The sequence below is a fragment of the Carettochelys insculpta genome, chromosome 22 (assembly GCF_033958435.1).
Source record: "Carettochelys insculpta isolate YL-2023 chromosome 22, ASM3395843v1, whole genome shotgun sequence".
Classification (NCBI taxonomy): domain Eukaryota; kingdom Metazoa; phylum Chordata; order Testudines; family Carettochelyidae; genus Carettochelys; species Carettochelys insculpta.
The window spans coordinates 11,184,514-11,195,822 of record NC_134158.1 but is presented as its reverse complement, the minus strand read 5'-3'; the positions used below and the strand labels follow the sequence as shown (position 1 = coordinate 11,195,822).

The following is an 11,309-nucleotide window of genomic DNA, read 5'->3' as shown; positions in this document are numbered from 1 at the left end:
CCCGCAATGCGGCCACCTCTGGGGTGGGGCCTGGCAGCTGGGTAATGGGACAGGAGGTGATGGGGGAAGGGCTGGAGAGCGTTAATGGCCATGGCTGGGCTGGGGTAGGGCTGGCAGAGCTGGGGTGGCCTTGGGGCAGGGGACAGCAATAGAGCCAGGCCGGGCTGAGGGAGGGGAGACGTGAGCCCTGCTGTACCCCCCATGAGATCCACCCCGATCCCTCCCAGTACAGCTACCCTGATCCCCCTCCCCTGCCAGCCAGAGCCTGAGGGCCCAAACCCCCCCACCCTGCCCCCACCCAGCCCGGCCCGGGGAGCAGTGAGCACGGAGCCGGCAGAGGGGGCTCGGATGGTTTATTAGGGTGCAGCAGCTATAGCAGCAACGGGCTGTGATCTGACCTCCCCCAGGCTGTAGGGCCGTGTCCCCCCAAAGGACAAGCGAGAGGGGACGTGGGGCTGAGCGGGTGTAACGCAGGGGGTTGCCCCAGGCCCTGCTGGGACCGAGGGGCTGGGCTGGGTCCCCAGGCGGGGGCAGCGTGGACGGGAACCGGGCAGAGCGCAGGGAGCAGCCGCTGGCAGGAGGGGCCCAGCCCCAGTTCTGCGTCCCCAGGCCGGGCGCGGCGCTGGCTGAGACCCCCACACACTCCTGTGGCCGGCCGGGGTCCGACGCCGGGTCTAGCTCAGGAGCCCTGCAGGGAGAGGAGAGATCAGACCCTGGCCGGGGCAGGTGCAGGATTGTCTGTGCAAGGCCCAGGGCTCCCCAGTCACTCTGCCCGGCAGCCACAGGCCTGGGACGCGCTTGGCCGGAGCCGGGAACCTCTGCGCCAGGAGCAGCTCGGGCCCAGGCCGGAATGGGGACTGAGGGAGCCACAGCCCCCCTGTGGTGCCAGCGCCCCACTGCCTATGGGCTGAGGGGAAGGAGCAGCCACCCATGGGCACCCCGGTCACGTGGGGTCAGTGTGGGGGAGGGGTGTGAGGAGGAAGAGGTGTAAGAGGGGAGGGGGTGACTTTACCTGTGGGTTGGGGAACGGGGCGCCCTGAAAAACAAAGAGACAGTCAGAGCCCTGCAGCCAGGCCCAGCTTCCCCTGAGCCCAACAAGGGCCCCCTGACAACTGGACCCTCCCACACCCCCCAACACCTAGGAGCCCACCCCCCGGCCAGCCACTCACCTTTCTTATTCTTCAGGTAGATGACGAGTCCCGGCACCAGGAAGATCAGCCCCAGCACGAAGCCCCCGACCCCCGTCAGCATCTTGCTGCGGGCGGCGTCAGACTGCGCCTCTGGGGGACAGGGACAGGGACGGGTCAGAGCTGGGGATGCCGGGTCTGTCTGTGCCAGGGACCAGCGCCGGGCAGGGCAGGGCCAGGGGCCCCCTCCAGGCCAGGCTCCCATGTACGCTGGTAATCATCCCCAAGTACCCCACAGAGTGTGGGGTGCCCCCCCCCGCTGCGCTCACACCAGTGCTGCTGGGATGGGGATGGGTGGGTGCCACCTCCCTACGCTGCCCCAGGGTGCAGCGGGGCGGTGCCCCAGGCCCATCCCCCCAGGTGCAGCGGGGTGGTGCCCCAGGCCCATCCCCCCAGGGCGCAGCGGGGCGGTGCCCCAGGCCCACCCCCCAGGGACACCCCGCGGCGCTCACCCCACTGCACGGCGAGGGGGCTGCTCAGGCTGACGTGCTGCACCCGGCAGGTGTAGAGGTCCCCGCGCCGGGGGCTCGTCTCCAGCATCACCTGCAGCTGGAAGGTCCAGTCCCCGTTGCGGAGCAGCTCCGTGGACACCACCCCGGCCCTCTGCTCCTGCCCGTTCTTCAGCCACGTCACCTCCACAGCCCCGGGGTAGAAGCCCGTCACCGAGCAGACCAGCAGGCGGGGCTGGGGCTGGGGCCGGGACCCCGCGGCCGCGGGGAAAACCTTCACCCTGGGCGGGACTGGGGGGGGAGGGGCGGTCAGGAAGAGCAGGTGCCCCCCCGGGGGGGTCTCTCCCCATTGGCCGGGGCAGGCCGGGCCCAGGCAGCGCTCTGCTCCCCGAGGACGGTCCGACCCACGGCCCGGGCACGGGGGGCTCAGCCCGGGGGCTGCTCCCTCAGCCAGGGACCCCCGGCGCGGGAGGGGGAAGTTCTGCCCCGGGGCCGGGGGGGGTCGGTCAGTGCCCACGGGCTGAGCCGGGCGGGGGCTCCGCTCTGCTCTGCTCTGCCCGGCCGGGGGCGACACCGGCCCCAGCCAGAGACCGACCCCCCCGCCCCGCCCGGCCCCGCCCCCCCGGCAGCCGCGCACCCCAGCCCCGGCTCTGGCCCGGGGGCGCCGCCAGTGGGGGAGGGGCAGAGCGACCCCGCTCACCTCTGCGCTCCACCGTGAAAGGCGCCACCGCCCCGTAGTTGTGCCGGCAGAACCGGTCCACCTCGCCCCGCGCCTGCGCCAGCCCGGCCGGGTCCTTGTTCCAGGCCTCGACCTGTGTCCGGTCCAGCTCCGAGTCCGCCACGAACAGCCCCAGGTCGCTGTCGAAGTGCGAGGTCTGCTGCCGGTCGTAGATGTAGCGGAGCAGGAACCGCACCTGCTGCGTCCCGTTGGTGTAGTAACAGTCCCCCTTCTCCTGGTACAGGAACCATCCTGCGGGGCGACGGGCGGCGCTCAGGGACGCCACAGCTGCCCGGGGCCCTGCCTCAGCGCCGGGCGCGGGGAGCCCCGGGAACGCCCCCCCCCCCGCACCCGGGGGAGACAGTAACAGGGAGACGGACGCTGAGCAGGACGGGGAACAGGTGGGCACAGCGATGGGAGCAGCTGGGAGCCAGGCCGGGGCAAGCGCCGATCCCAGGCTCCGGCTCCGGCTCACCAGCCTATCGACAGGAAGTCACCGCAGTTCCCGAGACGCGTAAAATGAACCAACTGAATCTGTTCCCCCCACGCTCCCTCCCCCAGCCGGCCTGTGACACCCCCCACACACTGCCGGGGGAGCCAGGCTCAAGCGGGAGACTCAGAACCAGACACCCCCAGCGCCTGCCTGGGACGGGGCTGCCCGGGTCTGACCTCCCCCCACACGCAGCGCCTGCCTGGGACGGGGCTCCGCGGGGTGCTGGGTCTCTGCTCACCAGGGGGTTCCATGCAATGAGCCAGGTCGGGTCTCAGCACCGCCAGTGTCACTAGCAGAGCCCCGGCCCAGCGGCTCCCGGCTCCCAGGATCCGACCCGGCCCCATCGTTGCTCCGCAGGGAGAGATCTGGGAAGTCGTGGGGACCCCCAGCCCGAGCCCCTCTCTGCCCAGCGCCGAGCACCCGCCCCAGCACTGCCCATGGCCGGGATTGGGCACCTCCCGCCCAGCGGCCAATCAGCACCGGGTCTGTGCAGTGTCATGAGTCACCGGGCAGAGCCGGCCCCAGCCGGGCTGGGTGCCACACTTGTCCCTGGTGGGGCGGAGCAGGGCCCGGGGTCTGGCTGCAGGACTCACCCAGCCATGGGCCGGGGACAGCCGGAGAGCGGGGCCAGCCGGGGACCATCTGTCCTCTCCCCTGGGCCTGGTGGTGGATCCCTCTGCTGCCGGCTGGGGTAGGACAGGTGTGTGCGTGCGTGGTGGGGGGCGGATGCCCTGGTCTGTCAGGTGGGAGGGTTTGGGGCTAGTCCCACAGAAGTTCTCAGCTTTCCCCTCCCGCCCTGGTACTGAGCTAAGCCCTGCGCCAGAGGGGGGGCGTTCATTGCCCTGGCTCAGGCACAGCTCGGCCTCGCAGCTGCTCCCACCATCCAGCTCCCCAAGGGGGTTCTCTGTCCCCTTCGATGCACCTCCACCCCCCTTTGCCTACGCTGGGCTGCCGGCTGCGCTGCTGGCTATGGGCGCTGCCTGTGGGAGTCAGCGTGTGGCCAGGCGTCAAATGTCCCTCAGCAGAGCCGCCGCGGCTCCCCCTCCGGGGGCCTGTCTCCCTTACAGGGCCGGTGCACAAACCGCAGTGTCTCCATCTCCTCGGCGCGGTGCTCGGCGCTGCAGCTCTGCCCGGTAACAGCCTGGTCACGGCGCAGGGATTTCTGCCATTGGGCGCCGCCCCGCCGGCCCCGCCCCCGCCCCCGCCCCCGGGGTGTGCCAGGTGCCCCCAGCCCGTAGCACCGCCGGCCCGCGCCCAGCCCAGTGCCGGGCAGAGATGGGCGCAGGACGGGGCGTCCCCATGGCCCAGCTGGCCCTGCTCGCCCTGCTGGCCCTGCCGGGCGCCGCGGCGGTCACAGGTACGGGCGGGGCGGGGACACCCGGGGGGGGGCAAGGTGGGGGGCCAGATCCCCCCAGAGCACCCAGCTCCCCCCCCCCAGGGACAGGACACGAGGAGGTTGAGGGGTAGGGAGGAGATGGGGAAGTGGATTTAAGGGTGGCTGCAGGGGCGAGGGCCTCACCCTGGCGAGGGTGGCAGATCAGTCCCTGGGTGGCCGGTGCTGACCCCCCTGGTGCCCCCAGCACAGGACGTCTTCTCCCAGGCGGAGTTCTACCTGCGTCCGGACCGGTCCCAGCAGGGGTCAGGCGAGTTCATGTTCGAGTTTGACCAGGACGAGATCTTGCACGTGGACCTGGAGCAGAAGGAGAACGTCTGGCGCCTGCCCGAGTTCAGCAAGTTCGCCAGCTTCGAGGCGCAGGGCGCCCTGGGCACCATGGCTGTGGTGAAGCAGAACATGGAGATCACAGTCAAGATGTCCAACTACACACGGGCCCAGAAAGGTAGAGTGGGGAGGGGGTGGGAAGTACCTCTCCTAGGGCCCTCCCCTCCCCTCTCCTCCCCTTCCCTGCCCGGGACCTGAGCCCCCATCGCTGTTCCACCTTCCACTGCTCAAGCACCAACCCCACCTGAGACCAGCCCCGCAGAGACTGCACATCCCCGCTGGTCTCCCCCGCCAAGGACTCTGCCCTGCCCCGTGTGCTCCAGGGGCCATCAGCACAGGCAGCTCCCCTGACCTGGTCAGTCCTGACAAGAGACGCTGGGCTAGGCTGTGGGCAGCAGGGCCTCACTGGCTCCGGGGAGTGCAGAATGGGACACAGCCTGTTCCCTCGAGTGGGCACCAGGTCCCACCCAGCCAGAGGCCTGTCTCCTCTGGGGGCACTGGCTCCCCCCAGCCCAGGGCAGGGACAGGCTGGCTCAGGGCAGGCAATGGGCCCCACTGACCCCTCTCTCCCCAGTGCCCCCGGAGGTGACCGTGTTCCCCCAAGACCCCGTGGAGCTGGGGGAGCCCAACGTCCTCATCTGCTTCGCGGACAAGTTCTCCCCACCCGCGCTCGCCATGACGTGGCTGAGGAACGGGCAGGAGGTGACCGAGGGCGTCTACGAGACCGACTTCTACCCCCGCCCCGACCACTCCTTCCGCAAGTTCTCCTACCTGCCCTTCCTCCCCAGCCAGGGCGACTTCTACCACTGCCGGGTGCAGCACGGGGGGCTGCCCGAGCCCTTCACCAAGCTCTGGGGTAAGGCCGGGGCCGGGGACCCCGCTGGGTGCAGGGCTGGGACCAGGACACCTGGGTTCTCTCCCGGCTGAGGAAGGAAGTGGGGGCTAATGGCCTGGGGGAAGGGGCTGGGACCAGGACACCTGGGTTCTCTCCTGGCTGAGGAAGGAAGTGGGGGCTAATGGCCTGGGGGAAGGGGCTGAGACCAGGACACCTGGGTTCTCTCCTGGCTTGGGGAGGGAAGTGGGGGCTAATGGCTTGGGGGGGGGCAGGGCTGGGATCAGGACACCTGGGTTCTCTCCTGGCTCGGGGAGGGAAGTGGGGGCTAATGGCTTGGGGCGGGGGCAGGGCTGGGACCAGGACACCTGGGTTCTCTCCCAGCTGGGAAAGGAAGGTGGGAACAGCCCCTCACCCCACACCCCGTCCCTCTCTCCCCTGCTCTCCAGAGGCCCAGGGGCCCAGCCCCGTCCCCGAGACCGCAGAGACCCTGGTGTGTGCCCTGGGCCTGGCCGTGGGCATCATTGGCATCATCGTGGGCACCGTCCTCATCATCAAGGGCATGAAGATGAACGCCGCTCGCAACCCGCGGGGCCCCCTGTGAGCAGCCACTGCCGGGGGGGGCACCTGCTGTCCTGCAGCCCCTGGGGCACCCACAGCCCTGGGGGCCCCCAACCTGCTGCACCCCCCAGCCAATTACACTTCTGGGGAGCCCAGACCCACTGCCCCCCCAAACATCTTCAGCCCGTCCACCCTCCTGCCCCACTGGGGAGCACTGTGATCTGCTGTGTACCCCCAGCCAGCCCCAGCCCACCCCTGAAGTCACAAGGGAGGCCCCCCCCCACTCACTGTGCCTCACTGATCAGCCACAGCCCTTGAGGACCCACTGATCACCCCCTGGGCAACACCCCCACTGTGTGCCCCTCCTGGCTGCACCAGCTGCACCCACAGCCCCTGGGCCCACCCAGCACTGCTGGGGAGCCCCCCACCTGTTGTGCCCTCTCAGCTAGCCCCCACTGGGAACCCCCACCATGCCTCTCCTGCCAGCCACAGCCCCTGCCTGGGCCCACCCAGTATGCACTGGGAGACACCCCACACTGTGCCCACACAGGACGGACAGCTCCTCCCCCACCCAGCCCCCCTCCATTAATGGGAGCCCCCGGAATGGCCCCAATCCCTGCCAGCCTCGCGTTGGGCCCAGGGCTCCTGCTAACGGCCCCCTTTGCCTTTCAGGTAAACGCTGGAGGAGCCAGGCCCTTCCCAGGTGCCTTCGTGAGACCCACTCGTGCCACCCCGGCTCTGCCCCCAGCATCCCCCCTCCACGCCGTCGGTGCCAGCTGCTGTACCCGGGCAGGGCCCCAGCCCCACAAGCACCATGTGCCAACCCGCTATAGCCTCACTGGGGAGCCAGCCCCATGGGCTGCACCCGCCCCCTCCTGGCCTTGCGAGGGGCTGTCCAGGGAGAGGGCTGGGAATGGGAGTGCCCCTCACTGGGGGCAGCAGGACCCCAGTGAAGGTCCAAAGCCCATTGAAACCATGGGGAAGGTTTCTCTCAACTCCAGTGGGAGCCGGATTGGGCCCAAGCCCGGCCTGCATTGGCCAAAGGCTGCTGTCAGTCACCCCAGGTAAAGCCCCTCCTGCCATTACCCAGAAGGCCTTGGGCCAGATTTGGCCATTCCCAGCTAATGGGATCCCTGCTGGGCAGGATTGGGCCCATGGGTGGGGGAGGGGCAGCAGCCCCTGTGCCAGCACCCGGCTAAAGACCCATCGTGCCCAGGTGCGGCTTCCCCAGGTCCCGCACATCTGTGCCCTAGAGCCCTGCGTGGGGGAAGGGCCCAGCCCCCATAGATCCCCTCACTCCCTCCCCGTGTGAGCCCCCAGCCCTGCAGCCCCCGAGCTCACGCTGCAGCTTTGTGACACCAATAAAGTGGGTTTTGGAGCCGTTTTTATCGTTCTTTAAAATCTGGTCACTGCACAACACCCACAACGGCCCAGGCGCGATGCGCCGGGGCACTGACAAGAGTGAGTGCAGGGGGTGTGAGGGTAAAGGAAGGCAGTCAGGACTCCTGGGTTCTGCCCCAGCTCTGGGAGGGGAGTGGGGGCCAGTGGGGGGGGGAAATGGGAGGTGGGAAACTGCGGATCTTTTCCCGTTGACTGACACTGCTTTGTGGCAAGTTGTGAGGTGTCTCGTGCCTCAGTTTCCCCGTGTGAGAGGTGGCCATGCCCCTCCTGGTGGTGGCGGGAGCACTCTGGGGCTGAGGGGTCCGTGAGGCACTGTGGGGTCCTCCCACAGCTGGGGGCCCTGGAGCAGGGCAGGGCTCAGGGCCTGGCTCCCCAGGACTGACTCCCACAGGGGAGCGGCTGCAAAGAGCCTCTGGCCTGGTGCTGCAGTGATGCCCCCAGACTGGGGTCACGGTGCTGCAAGGGGCAAATTCCCCCACCCAAATGCGGCCTGGGGACCCCAGTCCAGTGTCCTCACCCACTTCCCCAGCTCATGCTGGGAGACCCCCCACCAGCTGCCCCAGCTCTGCCATTGGCCGCTGGAGCCGTGATCCCGAGCCAGCAGTGCGTTCCCATTGGCTGCCGCCGCACAGCCGGCTCTGCTGGGAGTGATCCCGGTTCCCCTGGGGCAGCCTCAGACACAAGCCAGTGGGGCTTTGCAGGGCCTGGCCCCGGGCCAGGGAGCAGTAATTCCACTGCTGGGCACGTCCGCGTGGGACAGACACTGGGGGAGGGCAGCTGGTTGTGGGACAGGTCAGGTGCACACGGCGCGTGTGCCGGTCCCCGGCACATTCCTTCCAGAGCCAAGGGCGAGATACGGGGAACAAACGTGTTCAGGGGCGAGAGGTCTGATGCCAGCCAGCCGCTGCAGCCTGGCTCCGGACAAAGCCCAACCTGAGATCAGGAGCCGTGTTTCATCGGAGACGTGTCTTAACCCCCGGAGCAACTCCCAAGGGTCCTGGCAGTCTCCCTCCCCAGCGATGGGCGGATCTCGACTGTCTGTCCTTCTCCATGTCACTAGGGATCACTTCAGCGCCGCTCTCTGCCCTGGGCTGTACTGGATGTGTGGGAGGACTCTGGGAAGCAGGGGCTCTGACCTGGACTTAGGGGCCATGGTAGACCATGAGCGCCCAGTGCCGTGCTGGGGCTAAGGGCAGCTCTGCCCCACAACTGAATCCCCATGGCTGGCCCACACCGGCTCACTCAGACTTGTGGGGCTTGGGTTGGGTGGGTGTTTCAATCTCCCTGGACGCTCAGTGGCAGATTTAAGGGTGACGGTTCTGAAACAAAGAATTTTTAAAAATCGAATGGAGAGAGAAATCTCTGAGCTGCAATTCAGTTGCAAATTTGACTCCATTAACCAAGGATTAAACAGACTGGGAGTGGCTGGCAGCTTACACAGGCAGGGTCTCTGCCCCGGGTGCTAATCTCTCCCCATCAGACTCTGACACAGGCTCACAGCCCCTGTCTGATCTGACTTGTTTTTCCCTCTTTTCATAAGTACTGTTGATACTGGGCCACTTCCACGTTGCTGAATAGACCTCGTCAGCTCCGGCCCCTCTTACTGGGACCCCCCTCTTTAAATACCCCTCTGAAACCAGCGTCCCCCCTCATGCATCTGATGCAGCCGGTCTTTGTCACAAAAGCTTCTGCTCCAAAATAGTCTATAAGGTGCCCCAGGACTTCTTGTTGTTCTCGAAGCTACAGACGCACACAGCCCCCTCTTTCATACATTGTAGTGCAGCCATGCGGGCTCAGGCTGGAGCCTGGGCTCTGGGACCCTCCCATCTCATTTGGTCCTAGAGCAGGGGTCAGCAACCTTTCCGAGGCAGACTGCAAAAATTTGATGTTGTGACCGACTGTACAGCCTGAGTTCCGGTGGTACTTTCTTAGGGCGTCAGTGATCCTACGTACAACAGCGTCACTACTACCCAAACTGAGATGTGGCGCTGTAATGCTTGGGTGGTGGCTGGGAGCATCAGCCAGTCTTCAGGTAACCCGCAGGCGACGTGGCTTTGAGCAAGCGCCGGGCGGGACTGAGCTCCCCCCCAGCCTTGTGTGCCAAAGCAAACTGGCTCATGTGCCACTCCCAGCAGCCGGCCCAGGGTTGCTGACCCTGCCCCAGCCCCGCTGCCCAGCCCAAGCCTGGAAATCTGCACTGCAGTGGTGCAGCCCCACAGCTGGAGCCTGAGTCAGCTGTCCTGGGCCAGCCAGGGGTGTCTGGTCAGAGAGCAGCCAGCTGTGCAGCACATCCAAGGGCTGGGTCCCGGGGAGATGCTGGGGAGCCAGAGGCTCTTGGGTCACACAGTCAAACAGCCCCTGGCTGGGAGCTGACGTGAGACCCAGTCAGGCAGAAATAAGGGGCACACGGTTACCAGCTGGGGCACAGCTGACCCAGGGGTGCGACTGAATCACCAGCACATGGAGTCTACACTGGGATGGGGCGTCTCTTTCCCACCAGACCCTCTGTAGCTCGGCTGCCGGACAGGGGCTGGAGGCCAGGATCCCCGGGGCAGGTCTCTGACCTTTGCACACCAGAGCTCAGAGCAGAGGCTCCGAATGGTCCTTCCCAGCCTTGGGAGCTCGGACTGTAGGACGCAGGGTGAGGGGTGAGGGGCCTGGCGTGTGGTGCCCATGTTCAGGAGAGGCCAGCAGGGTGCTCCTGGTATCTACTGCCCTGCGAAGCTCACGCCTGTCCCAGGCTGGGGCAACAGCATGAACAGACCAGGGAGAGAGCCCCGGAACTTGCCATGTGCAGCAGCGCCAGGTGCTACAGGGCAGCTCGGGGCGGGGGGCAGCTGGCAGTAGGGAGAACCCAGTCGCTAGACCTGAAGACTGCACGGGGGGGGAAGGGTGGGACACGGTGCCAGCCTGGTTTGGGGGTACCCGAGACAGAAGCCAGCAGGGCCTGGGGCACTGCTCAGGGTGGTGTGGGGAGCGCTGGGCCCAGGCAGGGTGTGCCAGGCTCTGGGTTCCAGAAGGGACCAGGCTGTGAGTGGTGGGGTGACCCCGAGTGGGGCTTGGGGCCAGGCCTAGGTGCGGGTATGCAGGGTAGGGTCGAGCAGGGTCAGGCGTCCCCAGGGGGTTGTGGGCTGGGGCTGGGCAGGGATCCAGAAGGGCCCAGGGAGTCGGGGGTCACAGGGCTGCAGGGCGCTGGCTGCCCCCAGCAAGGCACAGGGACGCGGCCATCGCTCCAGCCGGCTGGGGGCGTGTCTCCAGCGTGGGGGGCGCCCGGCCCCGTGGGGTGGGACACGCAGCAGCCGGGCTCCTCCAGAGTCCAGACCCAGCTTGTGCTGCGGCCATTTCACCCGGTGACTGGTGACCCAGCAGCCCCGGGGCCTGCGATTGGTGCAGCTGGAACCACACCCGGCGCATGGAAAGTCCCTGGCAAAGCCCCCAGTTCCCAGGAGCAGTCACAGAACCGAGCGTGGAAGAGTCCCTGGCGCCGGCCCAGCGTGGGGGGTGGGGAGCAGCGCCCAGCCCGGCCCAGAGCGGGGAGCAGCCCAGCCTAGGGACCCCAGAGCGGGGAGCAGACCTGGACCCGGACCCCCCCCACCCTCAGAGGCAGGATCCCCATGGCTCACACCCACCCGGCCCCAGGGGATCCTGGTGGTTCCCTTGGGGGATGGATCCCCAGTTCCTAGAGCTTCGGGCTCCCCACCCCGACTGCCAGCTGCGCCCCGCAAGACGCCATCGTGCTTGGAGGGAGGGGTCAGAACAGCAATTAAACTTTGGAAGTTCAACCTAGGAAAGTAAATGGCAACAAATATGTTACAAGTTGTGATGGGGTTCAGGGGTCCCCAGGCTCTGCACCTGGCTGCAGGCAGGAGTGTGATGGGTTTTGGGGTCCCCAGGCTCTGCACCTGGCTGCAGGCAGGAGTGTGATGGGTTTTGGGGTCCCCAGGCTCT

The 11,309-nt window shown here is 67.5% G+C and overlaps 2 protein-coding genes across 3 annotated transcripts; one reads left to right on the top strand and one right to left on the bottom strand.

Moving 5' to 3' along the window:
- Positions 1 to 338: 338 nt before the first annotated feature.
- Positions 339 to 3,243, bottom strand: LOC142024306 (H-2 class II histocompatibility antigen, E-S beta chain-like). Its single transcript, XM_075016182.1, has 6 exons — positions 3,086 to 3,243; positions 2,337 to 2,606; positions 1,640 to 1,927; positions 1,170 to 1,280; positions 1,013 to 1,036; positions 339 to 688 (listed from the first exon to the last, which is right to left on the bottom strand). Exons 1-6 carry the CDS (start codon positions 3,189 to 3,191, stop codon positions 675 to 677), a joined length of 813 nt encoding a protein of 270 aa, XP_074872283.1. The 5' UTR covers positions 3,192 to 3,243; the 3' UTR covers positions 339 to 674.
- An 850-nt stretch (positions 3,244 to 4,093) lies between these two features.
- LOC142024307 (HLA class II histocompatibility antigen, DR alpha chain-like) lies at positions 4,094 to 7,344 on the top strand. 2 transcript variants are annotated; one of them, XM_075016183.1, is made up of 5 exons: positions 4,094 to 4,204; positions 4,428 to 4,685; positions 5,142 to 5,423; positions 5,849 to 5,999; positions 6,633 to 7,344. In XM_075016183.1, exons 1-5 carry the CDS (start codon positions 4,123 to 4,125, stop codon positions 6,634 to 6,636), a joined length of 777 nt encoding a protein of 258 aa, XP_074872284.1. In that variant the 5' UTR covers positions 4,094 to 4,122; the 3' UTR covers positions 6,637 to 7,344. The 2 variants fall into 2 exon arrangements, with proteins under 2 accessions (XP_074872284.1, XP_074872285.1); XM_075016184.1 differs by lacking the exon at positions 6,633 to 7,344 and having other exon boundaries at positions 5,849 to 6,003.
- Positions 7,345 to 11,309: the final 3,965 nt, after the last annotated feature.

Excerpts from the sequence above, each read along its gene's own strand:
- LOC142024306 (XM_075016182.1), bottom strand. The coding sequence starts at position 3,191 with ATGGGGCCGGGTCGGATCCTGGGAGCCGGGAGCCGCTGGGCCGGGGCT. Across the intron at positions 2,607-3,085 it reads TCATTGCATGGAACCCCCTG|GATGGTTCCTGTACCAGGAG; the intron begins GTGAGCAGAGAC and ends GTCGCCCCGCAG. Across the intron at positions 1,928-2,336 it reads TTTCACGGTGGAGCGCAGAG|TCCCGCCCAGGGTGAAGGTT; the intron begins GTGAGCGGGGTC and ends CTCCCCCCCCAG.
- LOC142024307 (XM_075016183.1), top strand. The coding sequence starts at position 4,123 with ATGGGCGCAGGACGGGGCGTCCCCATGGCCCAGCTGGCCCTGCTCGCC. Across the intron at positions 4,686-5,141 it reads CTACACACGGGCCCAGAAAG|TGCCCCCGGAGGTGACCGTG; the intron begins GTAGAGTGGGGA and ends CTCTCTCCCCAG. Across the intron at positions 5,424-5,848 it reads GCCCTTCACCAAGCTCTGGG|AGGCCCAGGGGCCCAGCCCC; the intron begins GTAAGGCCGGGG and ends CCTGCTCTCCAG.